The 22,284-nt window shown below is 48.5% G+C and overlaps 1 protein-coding gene across 1 annotated transcript in view; it reads right to left on the bottom strand.

Annotated features, from left to right (window-relative positions):
- Nucleotides 1-2,535: 2,535 nt before the first annotated feature.
- LOC142571724 (solute carrier family 23 member 1-like) overlaps nt 2,536-22,284 on the bottom strand; it is a 67,371-nt gene continuing 47,622 nt past the window's right edge. Inside the window, exons 4-11 of the mRNA XM_075680278.1 lie at nt 21,880-22,020; nt 15,949-16,130; nt 13,637-13,760; nt 12,130-12,271; nt 10,287-10,540; nt 7,345-7,618; nt 6,524-6,619; nt 2,536-5,850 (exon numbers count right to left, since the gene is read on the bottom strand). Of these exons, the coding sequence (XP_075536393.1) occupies nt 5,651-5,850; nt 6,524-6,619; nt 7,345-7,618; nt 10,287-10,540; nt 12,130-12,271; nt 13,637-13,760; nt 15,949-16,130; nt 21,880-22,020 (1,413 nt within the window). The 3' untranslated portion in view covers nt 2,536-5,650. The remainder of the gene's footprint in view (nt 5,851-6,523; nt 6,620-7,344; nt 7,619-10,286; nt 10,541-12,129; nt 12,272-13,636; nt 13,761-15,948; nt 16,131-21,879; nt 22,021-22,284) is intronic.

Raw genomic sequence — 22,284 nt, 5'->3', positions numbered from 1 at the left:
GTCCAATGCTTATACTGAGCTGCAACGGCCACTTTCCTATGGGTTGGTGAGCGCCAATGGAACTCCACATGGTCAAACTTTATCACCTAGTAGGCTACCGAAATTTCGGATCTATCAATCAATCAATCAATCAATCAATCAATTTACTTGCTTAATTAATTAATTAGTTAATCAGTTGGTCAGTCTGCACGAGAATGTTCACATATATCAGCTAGCTATCTTGGATGAATGTATTTGATTAGACTGACCATGGCCATCAACGCTGCCTGGGCTACAACCAGGAAAAAAAAACGAAACCAGATTTTAAAACGGCGGGCAGAGTATAAACCTGAGAAACTGTACAAAAATGTCTCTGTGATATCATAACTATGATTAGGAGAATTTGAAACGTGATGAAAGGCTTGAACCTTTTAGGACCTATTTGTTCCCAAAAAATAATCGTAATTCGTCTTGCATACCTTCATTTTTTTTAACGCTGCGTGTCCAATACTTTCTCGTCACGAACGACGTGCGTGTTATCAGCGTGACGCAGCATTCTTGACAAAAAAAAAAAAAGAAAACGTGAACGCAGAGTTTTCAAGAAATGAAACGCAAACGAGATAGATGAAGATTTTTGTTTCGGGACAAGATGTCTCAAGGGGTGTAAGCCATTTTTAGATTGTGCTTCTCGTGCACCTCGTCAACGGAAAGTTGCATATGTTGGTTTTGGGAAAGTTGATTACCATACCTTTATTCCTGTCTTTTGATATTTCAAGCACGCTTCATCTTAAAAATTAAATAATGTCGTTTTACGTGCCAAAACGAAGATTTGCTTATGAGGCACGCCGTAATGGGGGACCCCAGAATAATTTGGACCACCAGGGGTTCCTTAACGTGACCGTAAATCTAAGTACACGGGTGTTTTTGCATTTAGCATGAATCAAAATGCGGCCACCGTGGCCGGGATTCGATCACACGACCTCGTGCTTAGCAGCCCAGCACCATATCTACTGTAAGCAACTATGGCGGGTCACACTCTATCTTCATCTTTCCTGTCACCATACGTATACAGATCCCCAGAAACCTGCACATTTTAACTGTAAAATTACGATTAACCAGAAGAAAAAGCAGACTAGACGCATGGCGGGAAGTGAAATACTATCGCTTAAGAAAATGCTGATGTTTTTGACTTGACTTTACCGTAGTGACAAAGATACCTACGATCCAAGAAAGAATTACTCTAAGTAGGGTCTTGGGATTTTACGCAGATCTGATTTTGTCAACCGTTTCCCTTTTTTTTTTTTTTCGTTCAGTAATATAGATCATGGGACCCACTCAGCAGTGAATTACAAGTTATCGGGTGATGCGATTTTTCCCCAGTAGCAGGTTTTAATGGGAAGGAAAGCACATGGTATGAAACACGTAAAGCTAGCGATAACACGTCATGAACTAAAAAAGCTAAACAGGAGGAAGCTTTCTTAGGTCTCGGGAACAGCGCTGTCATGGCTGTCATAACTGTCATCGCGGGAATATAAATGCAGAAAAAAAAGGGGCGCACGTGGCTGGGCTTCATTCCTGTTCGCCGGAAGGTGCCTCACTTGTACAGTAGCTGTCGGCAAGCCGGGACATGGCTACCGAACAAGACGCCGAAGCTTCGTCTCAGTCTGCAGAGGAGCCCTGCTCGCCGCTGCAGGACTCCCGCGGACAAGTGCCGCGTGAAGAGCTGGCCGCAGCGGCTACTTGGGCCATCGAGAAGAGCCTGAGGAAAGTGAAGCAGCAGCTGGCCCTTGTCACGGTGAATCAGGTGCTCACCTTTGACGAAATGCACAGTAGGACCTCGGGCCTGATGAGGCTTGTCGAAGAGGCGGCGCGAGGCGAGAGCGTCGACCATTGAGCGGAGTCGCGGAAGAACGCGGCTGAGGAAGTGCCTGGTGAACGGACTCGCGTGAGTGTGAAAACGGGCAAGAGCCGCGAATTCCGCGGAAGAAAATTTGCGGAAGACATTCCGCAAGTTTAGTGTGTGCGCGAGATATTCTCGAAACCGTGGGATGACTTACTATACGCACTGTAGTTCTCGCGAACGTTATGCGATGCCGACGACACTGCTCTTCGGAGCCGTCAACACCTGTAAAGCGGTCAACCGAATAGAGAAGAGACGCACGGGAATGCCGCCGACTTGCGGCGCTCGTGTAAGAGATGCCCACGAGGGAACACGTCGACTGCTGTGGAATATTTTCGCATGCACGCCTACATGGTCCAGGACAATGGCTCGAGGGATGCGCCAGCTGTGCACCAATGCCTGTGTGTGCTTGTGTGTGTCAAGGGCGTGTCAAGGGCCAGTGTTGCGCCGGGAATTTCACGACCGCAATGTAGCCGGCAGCACGTTGCAAGCGAGTCTTTCTCAAGACCATAGCATTAGGTTGAATTTGGCGTTACGTACCAATGTGACGTGAGCTAGGACTGGTTCTTCGAGCAGCAACTATCGCGAAGTTGAGCGATGAAATGACCTATGTAAAGCTTTCCATAGCATAACGTGTGACCTTTTCTGCACCGTCATCTTCGTCGCCCTTTCAAACAGTTGTGGTGGTACGTCACTGTGGTTTTACGTGAAGGAGATACTTTTGACCTTGTGCTAACAATCATCCGAATAAAGTAACCAAAGCGAATCTTCGTCCCAGAAGGTATGTAATGGACGAAATTTATTTCACTTGTAAACTACAAGAGAAATGACAGACTGGAAGACTAGGTTTCTCTGACGCCACGTCGCTGCACAAGAGGTGCCGTAAATACTCCTGCAACTTTGTTTTACCCGTAGATCAGTCGAATCCTAAACGTGGCTTTGCGTCCTTGCGAGAATTGGTCTCGCAATGCACTGCTGTTCCCTCGCTACTAACATTAAAGAAAAACGTGGGTACTGTCAGGGCCCATAACAAATCGACTTCGCGAGTGACCACTTTGTGATAACGGGTGATTGCTACCGTGCACCATGCGGCGGCCAGCGGAAATTCGCGCCGTCCTGGCAGATTCGTGGACCTAACGGAAGCGCCGCAGCGGCTCAGTATGGCTGGTTGGTATAGCTGCGAACGCTGGCAGTGACTTGTGTGCTTCCTCTCGGTTCTTCAGTTTTGACTCGGCAGGTAATTCAACCAGACGGCAGTCAAGCGTTCTGTGCGGATTGCATTCGCAACCGACTATCTGTCAACGTGAATACTTTAGAGGGGTTTAAAAGCCCGCTATAAATAGCTATGACGCCCTTCTAGCACGCTGCGTCTGCGTCTTTCTCGGAGCCACCAGGAAATGGACTATGTTACTGCACGACTGTATGCGGCCACCTGTGTCACTTGCACTATTTAGCTCCCGTCTTACGTGCTTGCGTTCTGGACTTATTTCTGCTGTTTAGCAGTCTCTGGCATAGTTTCCTACAATAAATACTAGAGGGAACTCTGGCGCTGCGATCGTTCAGCCATCATAGGAATAATTAATGGTTAGTGCATGGGTTAGTCTAATCTTCGTGCTTCTCGCTTCAGACGTTCTTGTGGCTTCGTTTGTTACGGTTTATATGGCTTCATTAGCCTAAATTTCAAAGCAATCGGTACTTTTTCTAAACGCAGACGGCAATAAGACTCTGCTATAACACGCCTCTCTCGTTGGCGTGCGAGCTTAAGTTGGCGCAGCGGAACCCCGCCAAATTCACCGACAAAGTTTGTCTCGATAGCGCAGATTCACGTCTAAACACAATGCTCTCACTTCCGCCGCGGATGACACGAATAAAAGGAGAACATTCTTAAAGTTTCCATCATGCGTACTTTTTTATTTGATATTGTGCCGCTAAGCTTATGAGCAAGAATATAAGGTTCTCTGCCGTGCCTGTTTTCTTGGTGGTGCTTCGCCCGCGCTAAACATGTTGGCACATATGAAGAACCAGACTAGATTTTGCTCCATATGTGCGCGAAGCCGCTTTCGAGATTTGAAGGGTCAGTGGCAGTGATAACGCGTGCGCGTGCACTTGTGCCCGCTGCATATGCAGATGCTAAACCGGAAGTACCAAAAGAAGGTTGCTCATCACACTGCATTCAGGCATATAACGAACAGTCTCAGAAAATGTAAAGTATGACGTCCACAGCCGACGCCCATCATTATATTAATGCGAAACATTATCTGCATAATGCTTGGCAATATGCGGTAGGTAGGTTCCTCTCTCGACTCTCTTTAAGAACAATAGTGTGTGACCGATGTGGGAACCGAACCGCTGTCGTCGAGCGTAGCAGCCGGGTGCTCCTATGCTCAAGTGCTGCTGCTATGGGCGCTGCTATGCATAAGGTATTTCCGAGGTGACAAACGCGGAAATACCTTATGATGAAATTATGCTCCTTGGCCTACGCAGCTTGAGGAAAACGCGTACGCAGCTTAGACATGCTGATGGTGATTAGGAATGCAGACTGTACTCTCAGTACGGGAAAATTTCATAGAAAGTGTTGTGTACTAGATTAGGCCACGATGGCACGCACGCTTCTCTCGTTCCAAAGCCAGCCAGATCTTTGGATCACTCGGCACGTGCGACCCGTGCAAATTTGTCGTCGTCTTTGTGACAGCTCGCGCTTTGAGGCGCCGTGTTAGACCGCGCTATCGTCGGGACCAGCCCACTTTGTCCAATAATGTTCTCGTCGCCCAGCTTACACTATATAAAAACTGAGCGACGTTGTAGACTTCATGCTCGCCCAAGTTAACCAAATTTTAAATGTTCTTCGCCAACGTACAAAGGCCATCGTCGTCTTAACATACACCACGTAAACAGTCATATGTACGTGCGAATGCACAACACGCAGTCGCTCATCACGTCACAATCCGTGTTCTCGCTTACGCTCGTCCACTACTTATGTAGAATCCAACAATCGCCATGTCATAGGCTCGCGTCGAACGGCTGGCATAGAAATAATTCCATAGCCGTCATACGATTGTCTACAACGTCGTCATGCTGACTGCTGATCCCCAAACGATGCTGAATAGCTAGGCTCCTGTCAAATGCTTCGCATGACACAGGCTCCCACAGTGCGTGGGAACTGCAATAAAAAAAAAAGAATATACAGTGGCTTCAATTCAATTATATTACACACAACATCACAATACTGTGTAGCAGCACTCCGTAACAAGCGGCTTTCACAGAACCGCTCATATTTATTTTTTTAAGTGTTCCTAATCCAGCAAATAACGCTGTCTCTAACGTCACAAAATGATTCACACCTACGCACAACATATTCACAGATACATACACTCAAACACACCCTGCACAAGCAGGCGTGTCCCACACGTAATTTGTCCCGTGAGCGGACCCACACATTTTCTACACTCACACGAGCTTTGCGTCGCACATGAAAGGAGGTCCGTATAAAGAATGAATGTCCGAGGTCTACTCGTATTCTACACCGTTCGCGGTAGCGTTCCAGGAGCGAGATCAGGTGATGCGTCTCGATGGGGAAAACCAGGTCCACGGCCCCAAAATCTCGTTGTCGTCACGGTATATCACATAACGGCACGTCGATCTCCCTAGAGGGAGCGTGAGAATGCTGCGGAAGCGCAGCTGCTTGCGCCCATCACTTGGTTTCTCGGTCTCGATCGACTGCGCCGTCACTAACTCGCAGGTGAGTCACTATAAGCAGTGCTCGGTCACGGGCTACCGGCCGAACCACCGGAAGTTGGGGCTGAACGGCAGGTACCGAGAGAAGGGGATCCTGTTGGCGATGAAGCTGGAACCCGGAGGATCGTAGCACTCCTTGACGGTGATGGACTCTCCCGGCCTGCTGTCTTCGCCGGCGTCCTCACCGCCGCACTCGTGCTCGCGCCAGCCATGGAGACCGCGTTCCTCCGCCGTGCCTGCAGAACGAAGTGCATGGTGAGCGAGCTTGCAAAAACTCGAGGCGTGCCTCGAGTCCAGACGCGGCTCATTCGGATAACACTGTCGCGTCGACTTTCGCATGCACCTGGCAGGTATTCCACTTCGTTTCAGGCTCTTGACCCTATGCAAATAATGGAGTTATTCCTGCATGCTTTTAAAATGAGTTCAGAAATAGCGCAGAAATGACCTATAGTTAAAAAGTTATTCGGCGATGTCCTTACACATGCATTTCCAGGATACCATAAGTAGCTTGCATTGTTGTCTCGTTCGTTTCCAGACTGACAAGAGTGGGAGGGACCTGTGGCACAATGACTATATGTGACGTTCTGACTATATATGGCGCAAGAGAGAGAGAGAATGAAGAGGAAAGGCAGGGATATATGGCGCAAGGTCGCGGTTTTGCTTACCGGCCACGGTGACCACATTCGGACGCTTAAATTCAGATGCTTGTTAAAGGATTCCAGGGGCCGAAATTAATTCGTCTACACTCCCTCCCCTCTCCAGGACTTCTCACCGGGACCCCTCATTGTGTTGCTTTGGGACATTAAACCGTTAAATCTCGTGATTTTATTCTACTCTGTAAGAGTAGTGGTAGTTTGATAAATGCTGGTCTATATAGTCCCTATATGGTGTCGCTTCTGTAGAACTCACCAGGCACCGTGTTGTCCAGGAAGATGCCCACAAAGCCGCCGACAAACATGCTTGTGCTGAGGAGTACGCGGATCACCTGGTCCACTTCTTCGCTTCCTGTAATAAAAGTCCGATTGCGCGCTCAGCCTTCTTACGAGCGACTGCGCTGCCAGAAAACAGGCGACACCAACGCCAGCCTTGTTTCGTGCGCGTCTAAAACGGGGCATGCATGCAGCATTTCCGTAAACACGCGCGACATTTGGCGCAGAGAGTCACGTCGGATCAGGAGGCAAAAGAACACGGCAGGAGAACCGAGTGCAGTATCTGCGCGTGTGTTTAGACTCTCCAAAGCGTAGTATATATAATTGTATTTGACCATTCGTCGTTCAGTGCTCTCAGGGCGACCGCGCGGTTAGAATCGTTGCTCATCCGGAGAGTTGCTTGCGGACTTCGAAATGGACGGCAAATGCATACATCTGCGACATTACATTATAGTTCGGTGATTTCCCAACTAATTAAGGCCACTCCGCCGTCTACTTTAGCCGCCTGGTTTCCTAATATGGTAAAGAGAATGCACCGGATTAGGTCTTGTGTTACATCCCCGGACAAGTCTGCCTTTCGGGGACATCGACATGCGCCCCTTGGTAGTATTCGGGTGAATATTGCAAAGGGCAGGCGGGTGACAATATTTCCTTATGTGAAACTTCCTGCACTTCGTAATTTTCCGAGCAATCGACTGCAAATAAGTTTAAGGCTGTGCTGAAAAGGTCAGTTAATGATTTGATAATCAGGCTATAGAGATTTCGGCGGTCACCGGCCTCACGCTGCTTGTTCGCACGTACCCGTGGCGATAGATGTCGGGTGTCGGCGCACCCAGTCGGGGACGCACAGGCCGAGGAACAGAGATGAGCCCAGCACGAACAGGTTTCGGGACGAGTTGAGGTCCACGAACTGCAGGCTGCTCAGACCCACGGCCGAGACGACGCTGAACATGACGATGAAGATGCCGCCCATGATGGGCTCCGGTATGGCGGCGAACAGGGCGCCCACCTTGCCGACCATGCCCAGCACGAGCATGATGCCCGCTCCGTACTGGATCACCCGCCGACTAGCCACCTGCGTTCGACCGCCCCGGGTTACGCGCCGGCATCGCCTTGCGACATGTTTGCGCTCCTTGCAGGGTCAATAAGAGAATTGTGGTGCTTATATTTCGCTAATACCTATCTCTTACCTGCGGTCTTCGTGAACCATCAGCTCACTCAGAGCGGCTGTAGTGCGTGCTGCAGCAAGCTTATACTTCTCATTACATTTTCGTTGATTACCTTGCTAAGACACGATAGCGTATAGCGATAGAACGTATAGCGCTTACACGATTGTCTAGAATGATACATCTGCTCCGGGAAAATGATAACGATATCGGCGCAGCAATTACCGAACGCGCCTTTTGGGCCTTATTTCGGTGAAGCAGAGCACTAGACGCTCACTCAAAGATGAAAGATGGGGACACACACAGGCGCTGAACTACATGCATGATTGTGTTGTTGCTCAAAGACGCGCTTTTTTTTATATTAAGCGCTTCGGTAAGCGCACGTGTTGTGACAGCAGCATGGGCAAAACATTAATACAATGCAAGGGCAAAGCATTAACAAATAGACAAAGATGACCACCACTGTGTGCGCTCAATATGGAATCAAATGCCGAAGTACAGCGGCGTGCTTTTTCTGTAAATGATTCTGAGGAGCACCTGAGACACGTGTCCTTCCACTTGTCGATTTCTGGTGCTTAGTTTGTTACGTTCCCTGCGCACAACCTTGGTTTTTGTGAGCGCGGGTGAGCAGCCGCAATCTAGTGAAATGCCAAGTGTGCCAAATCTTTAGCTCTGCAGTGATGGCTGTGTTCCGTAAGCCTCGTATTAAGGCCATCAGCCTGTCTGCCCAATAGATATCTTGCCACAGGTCAGAGGAATCGATTAACTTTCCGCTCCATGCATGCCATAGTTAGGGATTTCTGTGCTTGATTGGGCAAGAACGAGTTTCTTTCTTTTTCTCCAATGAGCTTTTTGCACAGCCCCGATAATCGCACATGTGCAAACGCCCCACCGACGCCAGCTTTTCTACCTGCCTTACGCAGATTGCGGTAAACTTTGTCCATATGACATATGGCTACCACTGTTTTCACAGTTCATATATCACTGCGTGTGGCTCCGCCCGATTTCTTTCAGTAAGCCTTCTGCCATACTGAAACGAAGAGCATCGTGGGGTACCCGGAGTGCATGAGGCGGCTTACTTGGGTTTGTGAAGCTGACCTCACATTTGTTATCGCATAATTTTAGCAGTGCTTTTATAATTTCCCTATTTCGTTTGAAATTTTAGAAGCAATAGAAACCGAGAAGTGAAAAGACGTGAGCTTCACTGCAGCTGCCGCTCTGTATCATTTTTCTGAAAAAGCATCTCGCTATACCTGGGTAATTGTTTCTATCTTGAGCGCACCCAGTGATGGTCACATTCGTTTATTTGTTGGTGGGTTGTTCTTGTTTTCCTCGTCATGCTGCTGTCACAGCGCGTGCGCCTACCTGACTACGCGCGCCTGCCACTGACTAAACAAGCGCGTCTTTGAGCAATAAACCAATTGTTGCAGTTCAGCGCCTGTATATGTCCTCATCTTTCATGTTTGTGTGAACGACTTTTTTCCTAGTGCGCTGCTTCACCAAAATCATGAATCACCAACTAGCCCATCAGCACCTACTAGGTGCCTTATAGTTGATGGTGATACTTGTTCAAACTCATGCCGACGGCCGCGATGACTGACTGGCCCAAGTGCAAGGGATCGGTGAAATTACGACGTATTTGTAGCGTGTATACGTTGGTAATCACGTGTAAACGATCAATTTTTCTCCTCATAATTATACGACCCCGTGAGTAAATTGTGTTGGGGAGACGTGGGCTCTGTTTATTAGCCGACACCGTGAATTCTCCACGACTCTTGTTTGTTTGAAAACGTAGTTATTACGTTTTGTTTTTTCTTAAGGGATTTTTCTTTTCTGGACGATCCGTCCTCCGCTGAAAGTGGATGAGAAGTGAGTTGAGAGGTTGCGGTACCTAGGTGGTTGGAAGGTGATGGTAGGAGGGAGGCTTCTCTTTTGTTACCCTGATGGGGATCACTGATCAGGCTATCTTGATCTCTCAATATCCCCAGAAGGTTAGCCCCAAGAAATGCAGGATCCCGGACTCGACGGAGGCGCGGCCATGTCAGCACGAGTTTTTTTTTTTTTTTTTCATGGACAGTTACCAAATCCCATCAAACTTTAAGGTCTTTCTCCGTTGGTATGCTATCATCAGCACCCTTCGTCGGCACGCACGTGTGAGGCAACAGCGAAAATTAACACTTTTAGCGGCAGCTCGACCGTGCGCGTGTTATGTTCGTGTACCAGTGCTCTGCAGCGGTTAGGATTCGCCGCGAGGCGATTTTCGTACTAATTTTCATTCGTCAGAATTTGGGCTTTCTCGGTTGGCTATTTCGAATTTAGAACAGCGCAACACAGGGTAGCGCTGTGTGCGTCCTCTTCTGTCCCCGTCCCATTTCGCGCTGCTCTAAATTCCAAATTTGTTTCTGTCCAATTCTGCTTCAATGGCAGCGCGAAGGACACCGGACCTTCGACGGGAGCACGAGAAACGAAACCGACGTTATACGAGCCGAGTAAACGGCAAGAAGACACGTCGGGCGTCTGTATAGAGCGCCGTTCTCGATCAGCGCGTTCCACGGCCGCCGCGTCGCTTGCGCGTACCTTGGTGATGCCGATGGCGCCGATGTTCTCGCTGTACGAGGTGAGCCCGCAGCCGGCGCCCCAGGCTGCGGCCAGGATGGAGCCCAGGCCCTCGACCATGATGGCGCGGTTGACGGCGTGCACGGGCGGTGCGGGGGCGCCGGAGAGGCGCGCGCACGCGTGGTAGTCGCCCACGGACTCGACGACCGAGACGAGCACGCCGGCCAGCAGTCCGACCACGGCGCCCACGCTCACCGTCGGGAGCCCCCACTGGACTGCACGGCGGAAGGTGTATACGATGTCGCGTGAGCGGCTGGCGCCTTGGCAACGCGGGCAGGGACGTGTATATATATACTCAGTCCCTGAGCTGCCGAAATCGTTTCGAAGTGGCTCCAGAACCCATCCCGAAGTAGAAATAAATAAACAAATAAATAATCTGGGGAAATCAACGCTAAGTAAGAACCCGTAAGGAACATATACATCTACGCTGCAAATCAACAGTGACCCGGTTTTACAGCGACGGTTGTTTCGAGTGATTAAAGAAACAACGAAAAAAAGAAGAAATGCAAAGAAAAAAGAGAGAATATGAAGTAGAATCATAATTTTTTTGGGCATATGTTAATACGAGCGGTGGACAACAGATATGCGGCAATCTCCCGTATGCTCCGTAATTAGCGACATGCACTAATTAACTTTCATATAGTATAGGTCTACCGCACATATTGAAATTGCGGAGGTAAGGGCGACCAGTGCTCATGGCATGTTTTGTTAGCAAGCGTATTCTGACAATAGGACCAGTTTCGAGGTATATCTCTCGCCACAGCATTGTCCCCTAATGTCATTACATACTCCCCAAAGATCTTAAGTTAATGAGATTATTAGTAAAGCTTATAAATTCTTAAATGTGTTGGAGATTTCGCGCAAATTCTGACACTCGAGCTACCGCAGCTACGAAGCTTGGTCAGTTAAAATGCTCGATTTGTTTCTAATCACAAATCTTCAGTAATGTAATATGCGGGGTGATCATTTTTAAGCTTTTCCGGAATTTTTAATAATCGCCTGTGGCAGATAATTTTTGTCCTTGAACTAGATTATTCAGAGAGGCGGACATGCACGAGAAATTGAAACGCATATTCAACTAATTAAGAAAGGTGAAGTAATTAACTTCTTAATTATTTACTTTACGGCATATATTGCGATTGACGAATGGTAGCCGGTGAACTTGCAAGACGTATCCCCTTTCAATGAATTTCCAGAATGATACCAGTTTGGAGATAGGCGCCATCGAACTCGCCGTAAAAATGCACTGTTGTTCCACTTTTAACAAAACACTCTTGTATACACTGAAGGACAAAAGCAATTGGAACGCCCATATATTTTGTACCACTATTTGGGAAATAGTATCTCTAAAGTGGTGTCACCCCGGACATTCATTTAAAGTGGATACGCCTTGCAAAGCCACCGGCTCAAATTCGTAAATTGCAACCTGTACCGCAAAGTGATTAATTGAGAATTTACTTAACGGATGTTTGTTAATTAGTTGAATATGTGTTTCGATTTCTCATGCTGCTAATGTTCGCCTCTTCGAATAACCAAGCTCAAGGACAAGAATTACGCTATCTGCCACAGGCAATTAAAAAAAAAAATTCCGGATAACTTGAAAATGATCAGCCCGTAGTTGTAGCTGAAGCAATCGGTATGTAACGGTGACAAGCTTTACGCATCGAATACGTTAAGCGACTGACACCCATGACTCCGGACAAATCCGAGCGAACCAGGAATTCCCAGGCTGCTGTCACTGTACAGATGAAAATGCCGATGAGCTGCCATGGAATGCAGCGCCAGACATCGTGTGTACACTTACACGGATAGGCGACGTTGAACCAGTCGCTCTCCTTAAGCGCCCTCAGCTTGGTGTCCGTGCGGGCAGCGCTCTCGGGGCCGACGGCGTTGGTGAGGGTCAGCGCCAGGCAGATCAGCCACATGATCCCGATGGTCATGATGATCTAGAGGAAAGGAGGTCGGCACGGAAGAAGTGAGCTCGTCTCTCTGCTTACTCGAGCGCAGGCTGATGGCAGCCAACTGAGCAAGGAGTTCTATGACATAGTCCGTCTCCGGGGCAAATATATTTAGGAGACAACAACAACGGCAGAGTAGACCATCTAAGTCTACAGAACAAGAATGGAGTGCTGGGAGTGTTGGAAGATTCACGATTCACAGAAGAAAAAAAGAAAGCGAGCGAGCGAGCGAGCGAGAGAGAGAGGAAGACAAGAAAAATGGCAAGACAAATGTCGTCCCTATACTTTTTTCGTGTCTCCGACTTCTTGCGCTGTAAGTTATGTGATCATACAGTCTTTCTGCGTCAGAACGCTAATAGAAATTTTGTAACTCACTGTGAAAACAACGATATAAATATTAAATTGGCGGTTTAACGCCCCCAAACTGCACATGATTATACTCGTATATATGTGAGAGTCACTGTAGTGGAGGGCTTCGTATTCATTTTGGCCACCTGGAATTCTTTAGCATGCACCTAAGTTTCAGTATACTGTGCATAGCGTTCTTGCATTCCGAGCCCGTTAGAATACGGCCTCCGCGGCTGGGCATCGAGCCCGCGCCCTCGTGTTCACCAGCGGAACGTCATAGCCAATAAGTCACCGCGGCGGGTCAAAAACAAGAAACGACCTGCGAGGAAAAAAACAGCCCGAACTCAGCCGCAGGCTAGAATCCTGCCAGAAATTGTGTCGTGGGCTACACAACTGGCCGAAGCCCTAATCTGTAGAAGTGCAATTTCGAACAATATAACAGGGTGTCACTGTTTTTAAGCAACGATTTCTCATGATGCCTGGATTAGAAGCTGACATCTTAACACGAAACAACTAGCTTTCCCGTCAAGCATTTAATTTTACTGAACACTTTTATGCGGGACACATGTCACGGTTTGGCCACTACGGCGCCTTGGACGTAATTGGGGCGTACGTTCCACTCCATGCTTCCCGAAGGGGTACATTAAATACAAAAAACAAGTCCTTTACAGAGATTCATTTCGTGGAACATCACGGTAGAGACTGCTTGATAATCATAGTGTTCACTTCCTCTTTTCAAGCGTCCCTCTAAAGTCGCGAGCAAAAGTTTGACGACCAATGGCTGAAATCAAGTGGCACGTGTTCGACCAATACAGTGCACTGAAGCAATCCCACGTTGCGGAGTCTGCGATATACATTTTCATTTTTTGCTGACGCCGTTGTCTCAGTCTCTTGTTCGCAAGTGTACGTATTGCGCTTGTTCCTGTACTTCGTAGAAACTAGAATTCAATAAAATACGCAGAGAAACTGTAAGCGAGCAAAAAGTGAGCAACTGTGTACACCAACCGGGAATAGGGAGAAGAAGGCCATCCTGCGCGGCCGGTGGGGTTCCTTGCGGTGCTTGGTGCCCAGCACGGGCACGCGCACGTTGCGAAGGTACTGAGAGAACAGCGTCACCAGCGCGACAGTCCTGCGATGCAATAAGCGTTGAAAAAAAAAAAAGAAAGACATTGCAGTGGCTCCGCATATTTCCGGACTGACGCAGTTTTCCGTCGTAATTATACATGCACGTTATTCAGCGCTTGGCACACGGGTGACCAAGCGTCTACTTAGACAGCATATCCTGGGAGCTCTATTAAGCGCAATTTAACTGTTTATCTCCCCTTAGCTGAACTGTGGAGGTGTCGCCAGAGTCAGCCTCACGGTACGACATAGAGTTTATTTTTGGCCTCGGATAATTGTTACAAATTCGCGCACGCACGCGTGCTTTCTAAGCCGCGTGGATACCCTGATATCCACGAATACCCAGAGAAAACCACAACAAGCTATAGGATCATAAGAACTACCACATCCACACGTCATATTTTGAGCTGCCAGAAACACGTTTCGGACGTTTTATACTTCAAGATGCATGTGTACAGCAGGGAAAAAAAAAGACGTTGACATAAGTGAAGAAAAAGCAGGACGAGCGCTGATTTCAAACTGAAATTTATTACACAAAAGAAAAATTCACCGACAATTACGATACTCTCTCATGCAAAATTTAAGCGCATTTCGCGATGTATTGGCTGGCGCGGACAATCTGCCTCGTGCGGCACGTTGAAAACGGAGCTAAGTGCGGCTCGACTGCCTCTAATCGGGAGATCACGAGAGGCAGCGCGTGGGTGAGGCGTGGGCGCGATTCATAGCAACCGGCGCAGACAGACCTCAGCTCACGCAGCACTTTCATACAGACGACGCGCGTTACTCTGCCGCCATCTCGTACCCATCGTCACCGCAATTCCAGTCTTGCACGGCACTAGCTACGTTTCTCACGCTTTCGCCATACCCTCCTCCTTCGCTTTCCTCCTCGCGCTCTCTTCGCTATCTCCGTCTTTCATCTCACACTGCGCTCCACGTTCGCTTTCATCTTTCGCTCTGCTCGTTTGCTCGTGAGGTCACGTGACGCGCCGTCCAGCCCTGCAAGTCCGGATTCGATCCTTCGTCTGGATGCACCATTATGCGGGACAACGCCGACGCTCGACGCAGGGACGGGCGACTTATGAGCTGCGCTCTAAAATTAAAACAATAACAAAGTCACCTGTACGTCCATATGCAACGTGGAACCACATGCAACATGGAACCACATGCAACATGGAACCATACACACTCGCCCAAGATTCCACGCTTTTATGTCTGATACATTAGTCTCAGTTTGCTAACATGATTAAGCTGCTTTGGCATCGGCCAAATCATCTATCTTAACGAGGACAAACGAAGGTCCCGATGTCAGATTTAATCAAAGGACAACTGTGGTCGCACTTATTCGCCGTCGTCACTCCTGTTTCTTGTTTTTCATTCGAGGCCGATAACGAAGTTCGGAGAGCGAGACTTTACAATTGTCGTCGCCATTGCCTTGCGAAACTTTTCGTTCTGTCTTTTGACGGCGGGTGCTCGCCAAAGGGGAGGTCACCCTACAGAGCCAGTAAACGTGGACACTCTTGGGCACTCTTGAAGACTACAGAGAGAGACAGACTGCGGACCAGAGTTTGAAAAATTCTGCTTGACAGCCTCTCTGAAACCAAAGTCAGCATAGTGTATGAAGCATTGGGCAACTGCGAAAGCCTGCTCAATTCGGTAGCCTTTCGGGAGGCCAGTTAAATGAATGAATAAACTTTATTGTACGAAGGGACTCTGTGTGGTTAATCTTGGGCGGATCCCTCTCGTATGGAGACCCACTGGCCGCGGCAGCCCACCTAGTCTGGTCAGTTGGGTGCTGTGTCCGTCGTGTTAACATGACGTCCTTGCCCAGAATAAATGAACAAATTGCATTCTGCGGTTGTGCGTGCCAAAACCATTATCCAATTACGAGGCACGCCGTACCATGGAACTACCTGTTTAATTTTAACAACCTGGGGTTCTTCAACGTTCCCCTATACCGTCTTTGCAGTTCGCCCCCCGTCGAAATGCCGCCGCCGCGGCCGGGATCGATTCTGCGACCTCGAGCTGGGAAACGCAACGCCACAGGCACTAAAAGCTACCTCGGCGGGAGCCCAGAAACAAAACCTACTCGATTGATTCGTGCTCGCACGTTATGCGAACCGCCCGCATAATTGCGCCCGCGGAAGTGGTGTCGGTATAATGAAGGAGTGTGCGCAGAGTTGCGGAAAGGCGCTTACGACAGGGCGATGGGCCAGTTAGTCTGGGCGTGGTGCGACGCCTCCGGGAAGAGCGAGAGCCCGATGAGCGCAATGGTGGGCGTGATGCCCAATGGCGTGATCCAGCGGGTGAGCAGACCCACCAGGCCCGTCGCGCCGGCCAGCACCTCGAACACGGAAGCGACCATGATGGCACCTTGCACCTGCGATGATGGCGCGCCGACAGAAAAAGAAAGGGAAATGAACAAAAGGTGTAAATGGGCTTATGAATGGGCGTTATGTAACTGAACGGGACAGCTGGTTGTCTCTATGGCTTAAATTGGATATCCTTGCGTTAACGATAGCCGTGCTCAGCAAACTCCCGCTTTCGCAGAAGTTCTGGCCTAGGTTTCTGCAGGCATTAATGCACTATTCTGATTTCTTGTCCCGTCACGGCCCATTGACGAATAATTAGCCCAATTGAAGGCACGCTCCGCCTCTACCTGTCAAGGCAAACTTTTGTTGCACCAAGTATCAGCTTACAGATCGACTAAGCTATTCACGACGGAAGGCAGCCGATTCACCTGTTAGAACAACCTGTTTTATATATGACGTCATGGAACAATGTTTTATGAGATCAACACCTTCACAAGATGCTAGGATGCGTCCGCTTCAAAGCGACCAGTTGCCTTCGCCCAAAAATATCACGTACTCCTGACGCCTGCGGCAGAAAGGATGTTCCACATCCGCCGCCAAGGCTTGTGAGTGGTGGCACTGGCTAGCACTCCCAAGGTTAGTTCTAGTAGTAAAACATAAATACGCAAGAAAGTGCATAGGAAAACGGCGCCGCGGCAGCCCAATTGGTTAGAGCTTAATTTGGGGACTTACACCATCTTTCGAGGGCCGGATAGCTCGCGATGCGAAATCACTTTCGAGTTATTACTTGCAAAAGCAGACGACATGTGTTACCGCGACGACACTCGACATTACGACGAAAGGTGTGTCGGCACCTAATGAAGGACTTGGATTGTGATTGGTGAAGTTCAGCAGCCTCATTCCGGGGATTATTATTGCCGGGGGGGGGGGGGGGGCGGCATCGTGCGCTGGATGCCTCACAAGTGACATGACAGCCTGCGTTCAAGTATACACACATGGCTGTGCGCGTCGCCTTGTTCGTCCCCGCCTCGCGATGCGCTTTGAAAGAGGACGCGCCGAACGAGGTACTTATAAATTACAGGCTTAAGCTTCGCTTAAAGACGGCGCTGGGGTGGAGCGATTGCCGGCAATTCCGGCAAGGCTGTAGATCCGCCTGCAGCCAACAACATCCTCCTCAGTAACGTGGAAAGTTGGGCTAGTTGGTGAGTGATCATAGTACCTTGCTGGTGAAGCAGCGCGTTACTGAAGCAGCGAGTGTCGTCTATTCCTACTTGTCTCCACTGTGTCCGTGTTTGTGCGCTGCTTCACCAGCAAGGTACTATGAACATCCTCCTCCTTGTGCGAGCTCTATGCTTTTGTCAAGGCAGTTTTAATAGCAGTTGTCAGGCAATATAGGCTCGCAGAGAACCATCAGTCCAAGCTCTCGGCACCAATGGCAACCAGAGCGCGAGCCTCGCGCCACAATGACCACTACACTGCGTGCACCTTCACTACACTTTATATTTGTTTCGTTCGCGATATATTTACGTGTATGTATGTATGTATGTATGTATGTATGTATGTATGTATGTATGTATGTATGTATGTATGTATGTATGTATGTATGTATGTATGTATGTATGTATGTGCGTGCGTGCGTGCGTGCGCGCGCGCGCGCGCGCGCGCGCGTGTTTGTGTGTGTGTGTGTGTGTGTGTGTGTGTGTGTGTGTGTGTGTGTGTGTGTGTGTGTGTGCGCGCGATACCAAAAACGGGGAGGGCATGACGCATTTCTGGCACTTGCCATCGCTTCTGGCGTATGCAGCCCGCAACAGCCTGGCTTTCGAGAGAGCGAGGCTTCGCCGAAGGAATAATTTGGACACCATCTATTGTCCACGATATGCCTCAAATGCCACCACAGGATGATGGGTGTCGCGATGTGAAACGGAGATGAATGAAAATGTAATAAATAAATAAATAAATAAATAAATAAATAAATAAATAAATAAATAAATAAATAAATAAATAAATAAATGGTGTCTCAGAGAAAACCCAAAGCTCCATTTAGATGCCCGTCAAAAAGAAAAAGACGCGAAAAATATGCTGCATGCGTTAGAGGATGAGCTCGCAGACGTACGGCGTGCTCGCCAGCGTTACTCGTCTTGGTGAGCGCGCAAGTTGGAAAGAAATAAAAGGAAAGCGCCGGATCTGTTACCACCCTTTGCGAAGGACGTTCGGATGAGTTAGAGATGCGAGCGTCATTCAAGGTGATTTACTTAACCTACCTCTACAGCCCCCCCCCCCCCCCCCACGACTGCATCTGCGCGTGTGGGCTCTTCCCGGGACATTACCTGCCGAGGGGGACGAGGTGAGGGCTTGTCCCGCGCGGATTCCCGATGCACTATAGCCTGGAGCTCAGCTCCTGCGTATCACGTCATGCCGTTAAGAAAAAAAAAAAGCAAAGCTCCCGCTGAAGTTATGGAACAGGTACACGGCAGGGTGGGGTCACGCAAGAATTAATGTCCGTCAGAGTGATAAAACAGAACGACACCGAGTGCGATGGTGCGCCGCCAGCGAATCTATATAAGCGCACGTACGCGCAGCTATGAGACTTCAAAGCCCGGAAGGCACGGTGTCGTCCTGCGTTTCACGACGACTGCTTCCTCGAGATAGCTTGCGAATTACGAACGCGGAAGACAGGCATCTCCGGGGCTTCCGTGCGATGCGATAGCGACCGTCGATTGCACTCCTCGTTTTTCTTTTTTCTTTTTTTTATGCGTATAGTGGTACTATACTGCCGATACGTTTCGACTGCCTTCTGCGGAGATAATGCGGGGAGTCGCGTAAACTGACTGTTCAAGTTTGAGCTGGACGTGAACCCATTTCTCCCGTTGTTTTAGTGTCCAGACGTCGTGGGCCACGGTCTACAAGCTAAGCTCTGAGCTTATCTGTAGTTCCAACGTGCACCTATTCCCCCGAAGACAAACCGTCTGGAAGCTGTGAGCCAGGGGTGATAAAATAATGTGGTCCGCTGGTAAATAGCCTTCACAAAAAGTTTATGGCTTCGATTCTTCCACTTGCTGTACTTACTAGAATTTCCTTAAGAAATAGCTGCATAATTTTCTTACGAAACATGTTCCGGTGGCACTAATAATTGTGCTACGGTGACGGCTATCAATCTGTCTACTAACTTAATAACGCTGCGCACGCGTAATGCGGAGGTTGTGGGCTCGACCCCAACCGGTGATGAGTTACATTTTCGACCATTTGAATCCCCCCCCCCCCCATTCATTATTTTCTACATTTAAATTTCAACTACAGCTAATTTCCCCGATGCTTTCTTCGGCTTCAGTGTCTATTGACTTTTTATATTCATATTAACAAAATCGAGCCCCTCGGTTTCCCTTCTGCTTGGAGGGGACACTTCTTCACATCACCTGTCATCCGCCCGAACTGGTGCGTCCGCGCCGGAGAAGGGGTCAAAATAGGACTCTTTCGAGCAGTTTTCTTGACAACTGGCCTTCCAGAAGGCATACGCGTGTTCTTCTTCATGACGAGCAGACCTCTAAGTAGTCGAGACTTCCCCTAGCAGTTATAAAATGACTGCACGATTAAATATAATTTTGAAGGCGGTATATGTAACGCTCTGCCTTACGAACTCCTACAATATCAATGGTAAGAGAACGCTTTCGAAAACAAAACGTTTTCGCCATTTAGAGTCGAGAATGCGACGGTTCCGCTGCCAAGATGAATATTAAATATGTCCTCCAAAACAGCCCGAGACCCCTGTAGGGAAATGCGGCTCGCGAGTGACCGCCATACGTTCGAAAAGCCCTTGGATCTGGTGCTGCTGCTGCTGCTGTTGTTGTTATTGCGTTTCTCGCGTTCATTTCTGCTGGAATTTCAACCTTGGCCTGTATTGGTGAGTCCGAGCCGTTAGCAGAGGCCTAGTGACTGCAACTTAAAAAAAAAAAAGAGCTTACGACGACATTACAATAGCAAGACGACTCCAAAGGACCGAAATCGGGAATAAATGATCGTTGCTTCTTTTCCACTGACGTTTGCCACGCGTTAACCAGTGTCGTTGCGTGGTGCGCGCTTTAGGACGACCTTCAACTTATCTCCAACCGGCAAGGGAGTCAAGGCTAAGTCACCGTATCAAGGCTGCCGGATCTCGCATTCTCAAACCACGTGCTTATTTTTTTTTTCTTTTCCTTGGGCTGCACGTCTGAGTGCACAGGAAAAGAAACACGCAGGCGGTGGTAGACGGCTGTGTAGCCCACACTTCACATGCGGAGACCTTCCAGTACAAAGCGTCTGGCTTGAGGTATCAGCGGTCGCGTTAGAGCAAACGTAATATGAAAATTCTCCCTCCGTCGTGCTCATCTATTCTTAATTATAACTGTTGTTGTGCGTCTGAGCAAAAGTGGGCGAGGCGTACTTCACCAGATTGCTATCCTTACTATCGCTGCCTTCAGGTAAAATGCGAGCGCATTCACTGACGATATTGCCATTTGACGACTCGGAAATTCAGGTAGGCGACCTGCTTCTCAATCTTGTGAGGCCTACGGTTCGAGTGTGTTTCACAAGCTGATATAATGAGATGTGTACTAATGTAGAGGAAAAAAACATCCCTATATGACCGAAGGTATCGCTATAGTTTTCGGTCCGGTCTTGCTGACAGACAAGCTCAAGTTCAGATAGTGAATCAGCTGACAACGCACATTTTTGGCCGAAAGAAGCATTTTGCTTAGTATACCCTCAGTTAACGTGATGGATGATTAGGGAAAGCCTCGCTGCATTTCTAATCATCGAAGAAAAACCAATATGTCACTGAAAGCTGTGTCATTCACGAAAATATCGGACCGGGACAGACATCGGATGTTGCATAACACTGTTCCTTCCTAGAAACTCTTAACAGCTTCTACAAAGCCTGCACCATACTAGGAGACTAGCCACGGACATTTTCTCTTGCTGAGAAAAGAATTAAGAGGATGCGTTGAACCAAGAAGCAAACGCTGCCATTTCATTCGCGATTCACCTCCCCCCTTCCCCCCTTTGTTGAATACTTCTCCGGGCAATTTTAGATGCGACAGCACTTATAGAATCCGTTACCTTGGTCTCGCGAGAAAAGCAAATCTAAAACGATCCCAAACGTTATATGCGATGGTTCTTAAGCACGTAGTCAAAATTTCTTATTCATCATCGCAGAAAATATAACGAAATGTCTTAGTGAAGGCTTTAAAAATACTGTTTCTCTAAGTGCAATATTAAGCTAGCAGAAAACAGCTATTCAAAGAGGCAAGTGTGAATCAGCATCAATGACAATGTATAATTCATTATAATCTAATAACAGCGTGTGACACAGGCAATGTCTGTCTCTTCTACGTTACTTCCTTCGTTTTACGCGGTCTTATTAGATGGTTATGAATAATAAATTAGCCAGAATATGCGCCCCAGTGACGTCTGCTTTATGTAAAATAAATAAATAAATAAATAAATAAATAAATAAATAAATAAATAAATAAATAAATAAATAAATAAACTGCTATTCAGGAATTTAGTTTTTCTCACCGTCTCCATTAGGACGTATATAGTTGTTCCTTTTTACGCTAGCCTGCCTAAGACGTCGGCTTCCATCTCAAATGTTAGTCACGTACATAACACTTAGGACAACCTCGGAGCTTTCTCCGAAATAAATTATTTCTGCCTTCCCGTCTTTCTCACGCCACGATATCATCGCGACCTCTGAGCTTCCACAAGTCAAACGGCGCCAGCTGCCTGCGCGGACGGCGACCCCACCCCCAGTGTTGCGTCAGCTCCGGCCAGGGTTCGTCGTACCTCCAGCATCCGCGGTCGCCAGTCGCTGCCGATGGGCGACGCTTCGACGCCGGCCCCGTGCGACTCCGTGTGCGTCGGACACTTCCACTGCGGCAGCTGCAGGACGGCCAGGATGGGCACCAGGTGCGCGAACGTGGAGCCCTGCAGGCAGTGCGGAGGACCTCCGTCAGGAACACGCACGCCGTGGTATATATACTATACAGAGGGCTCTAGAGCGAGCACCGTTTAGACTTGCACGATTCACTGACGCGCACCCGTCCGTTAAAAAAAAGAAAGAAAAAGAAAATGCGGCCCACGGTTATGCTGTGGCAGAGGAAGGTATGGGGCACGGTGTTGCGATTGCTGATGTGGCTCTGCTTTCGGCGTTACGAAGCAAAAATAAAAGTCTTCAAGGAGTTTCCGCAG

Source organism: Dermacentor variabilis, chromosome 2 (genome assembly GCF_050947875.1).
Source record: "Dermacentor variabilis isolate Ectoservices chromosome 2, ASM5094787v1, whole genome shotgun sequence".
NCBI lineage: Eukaryota > Metazoa > Arthropoda > Arachnida > Ixodida > Ixodidae > Dermacentor > Dermacentor variabilis.
The sequence above is the reverse complement of the archived record's forward strand: the minus strand, read 5'-3'. Positions and strand labels throughout refer to the sequence as shown.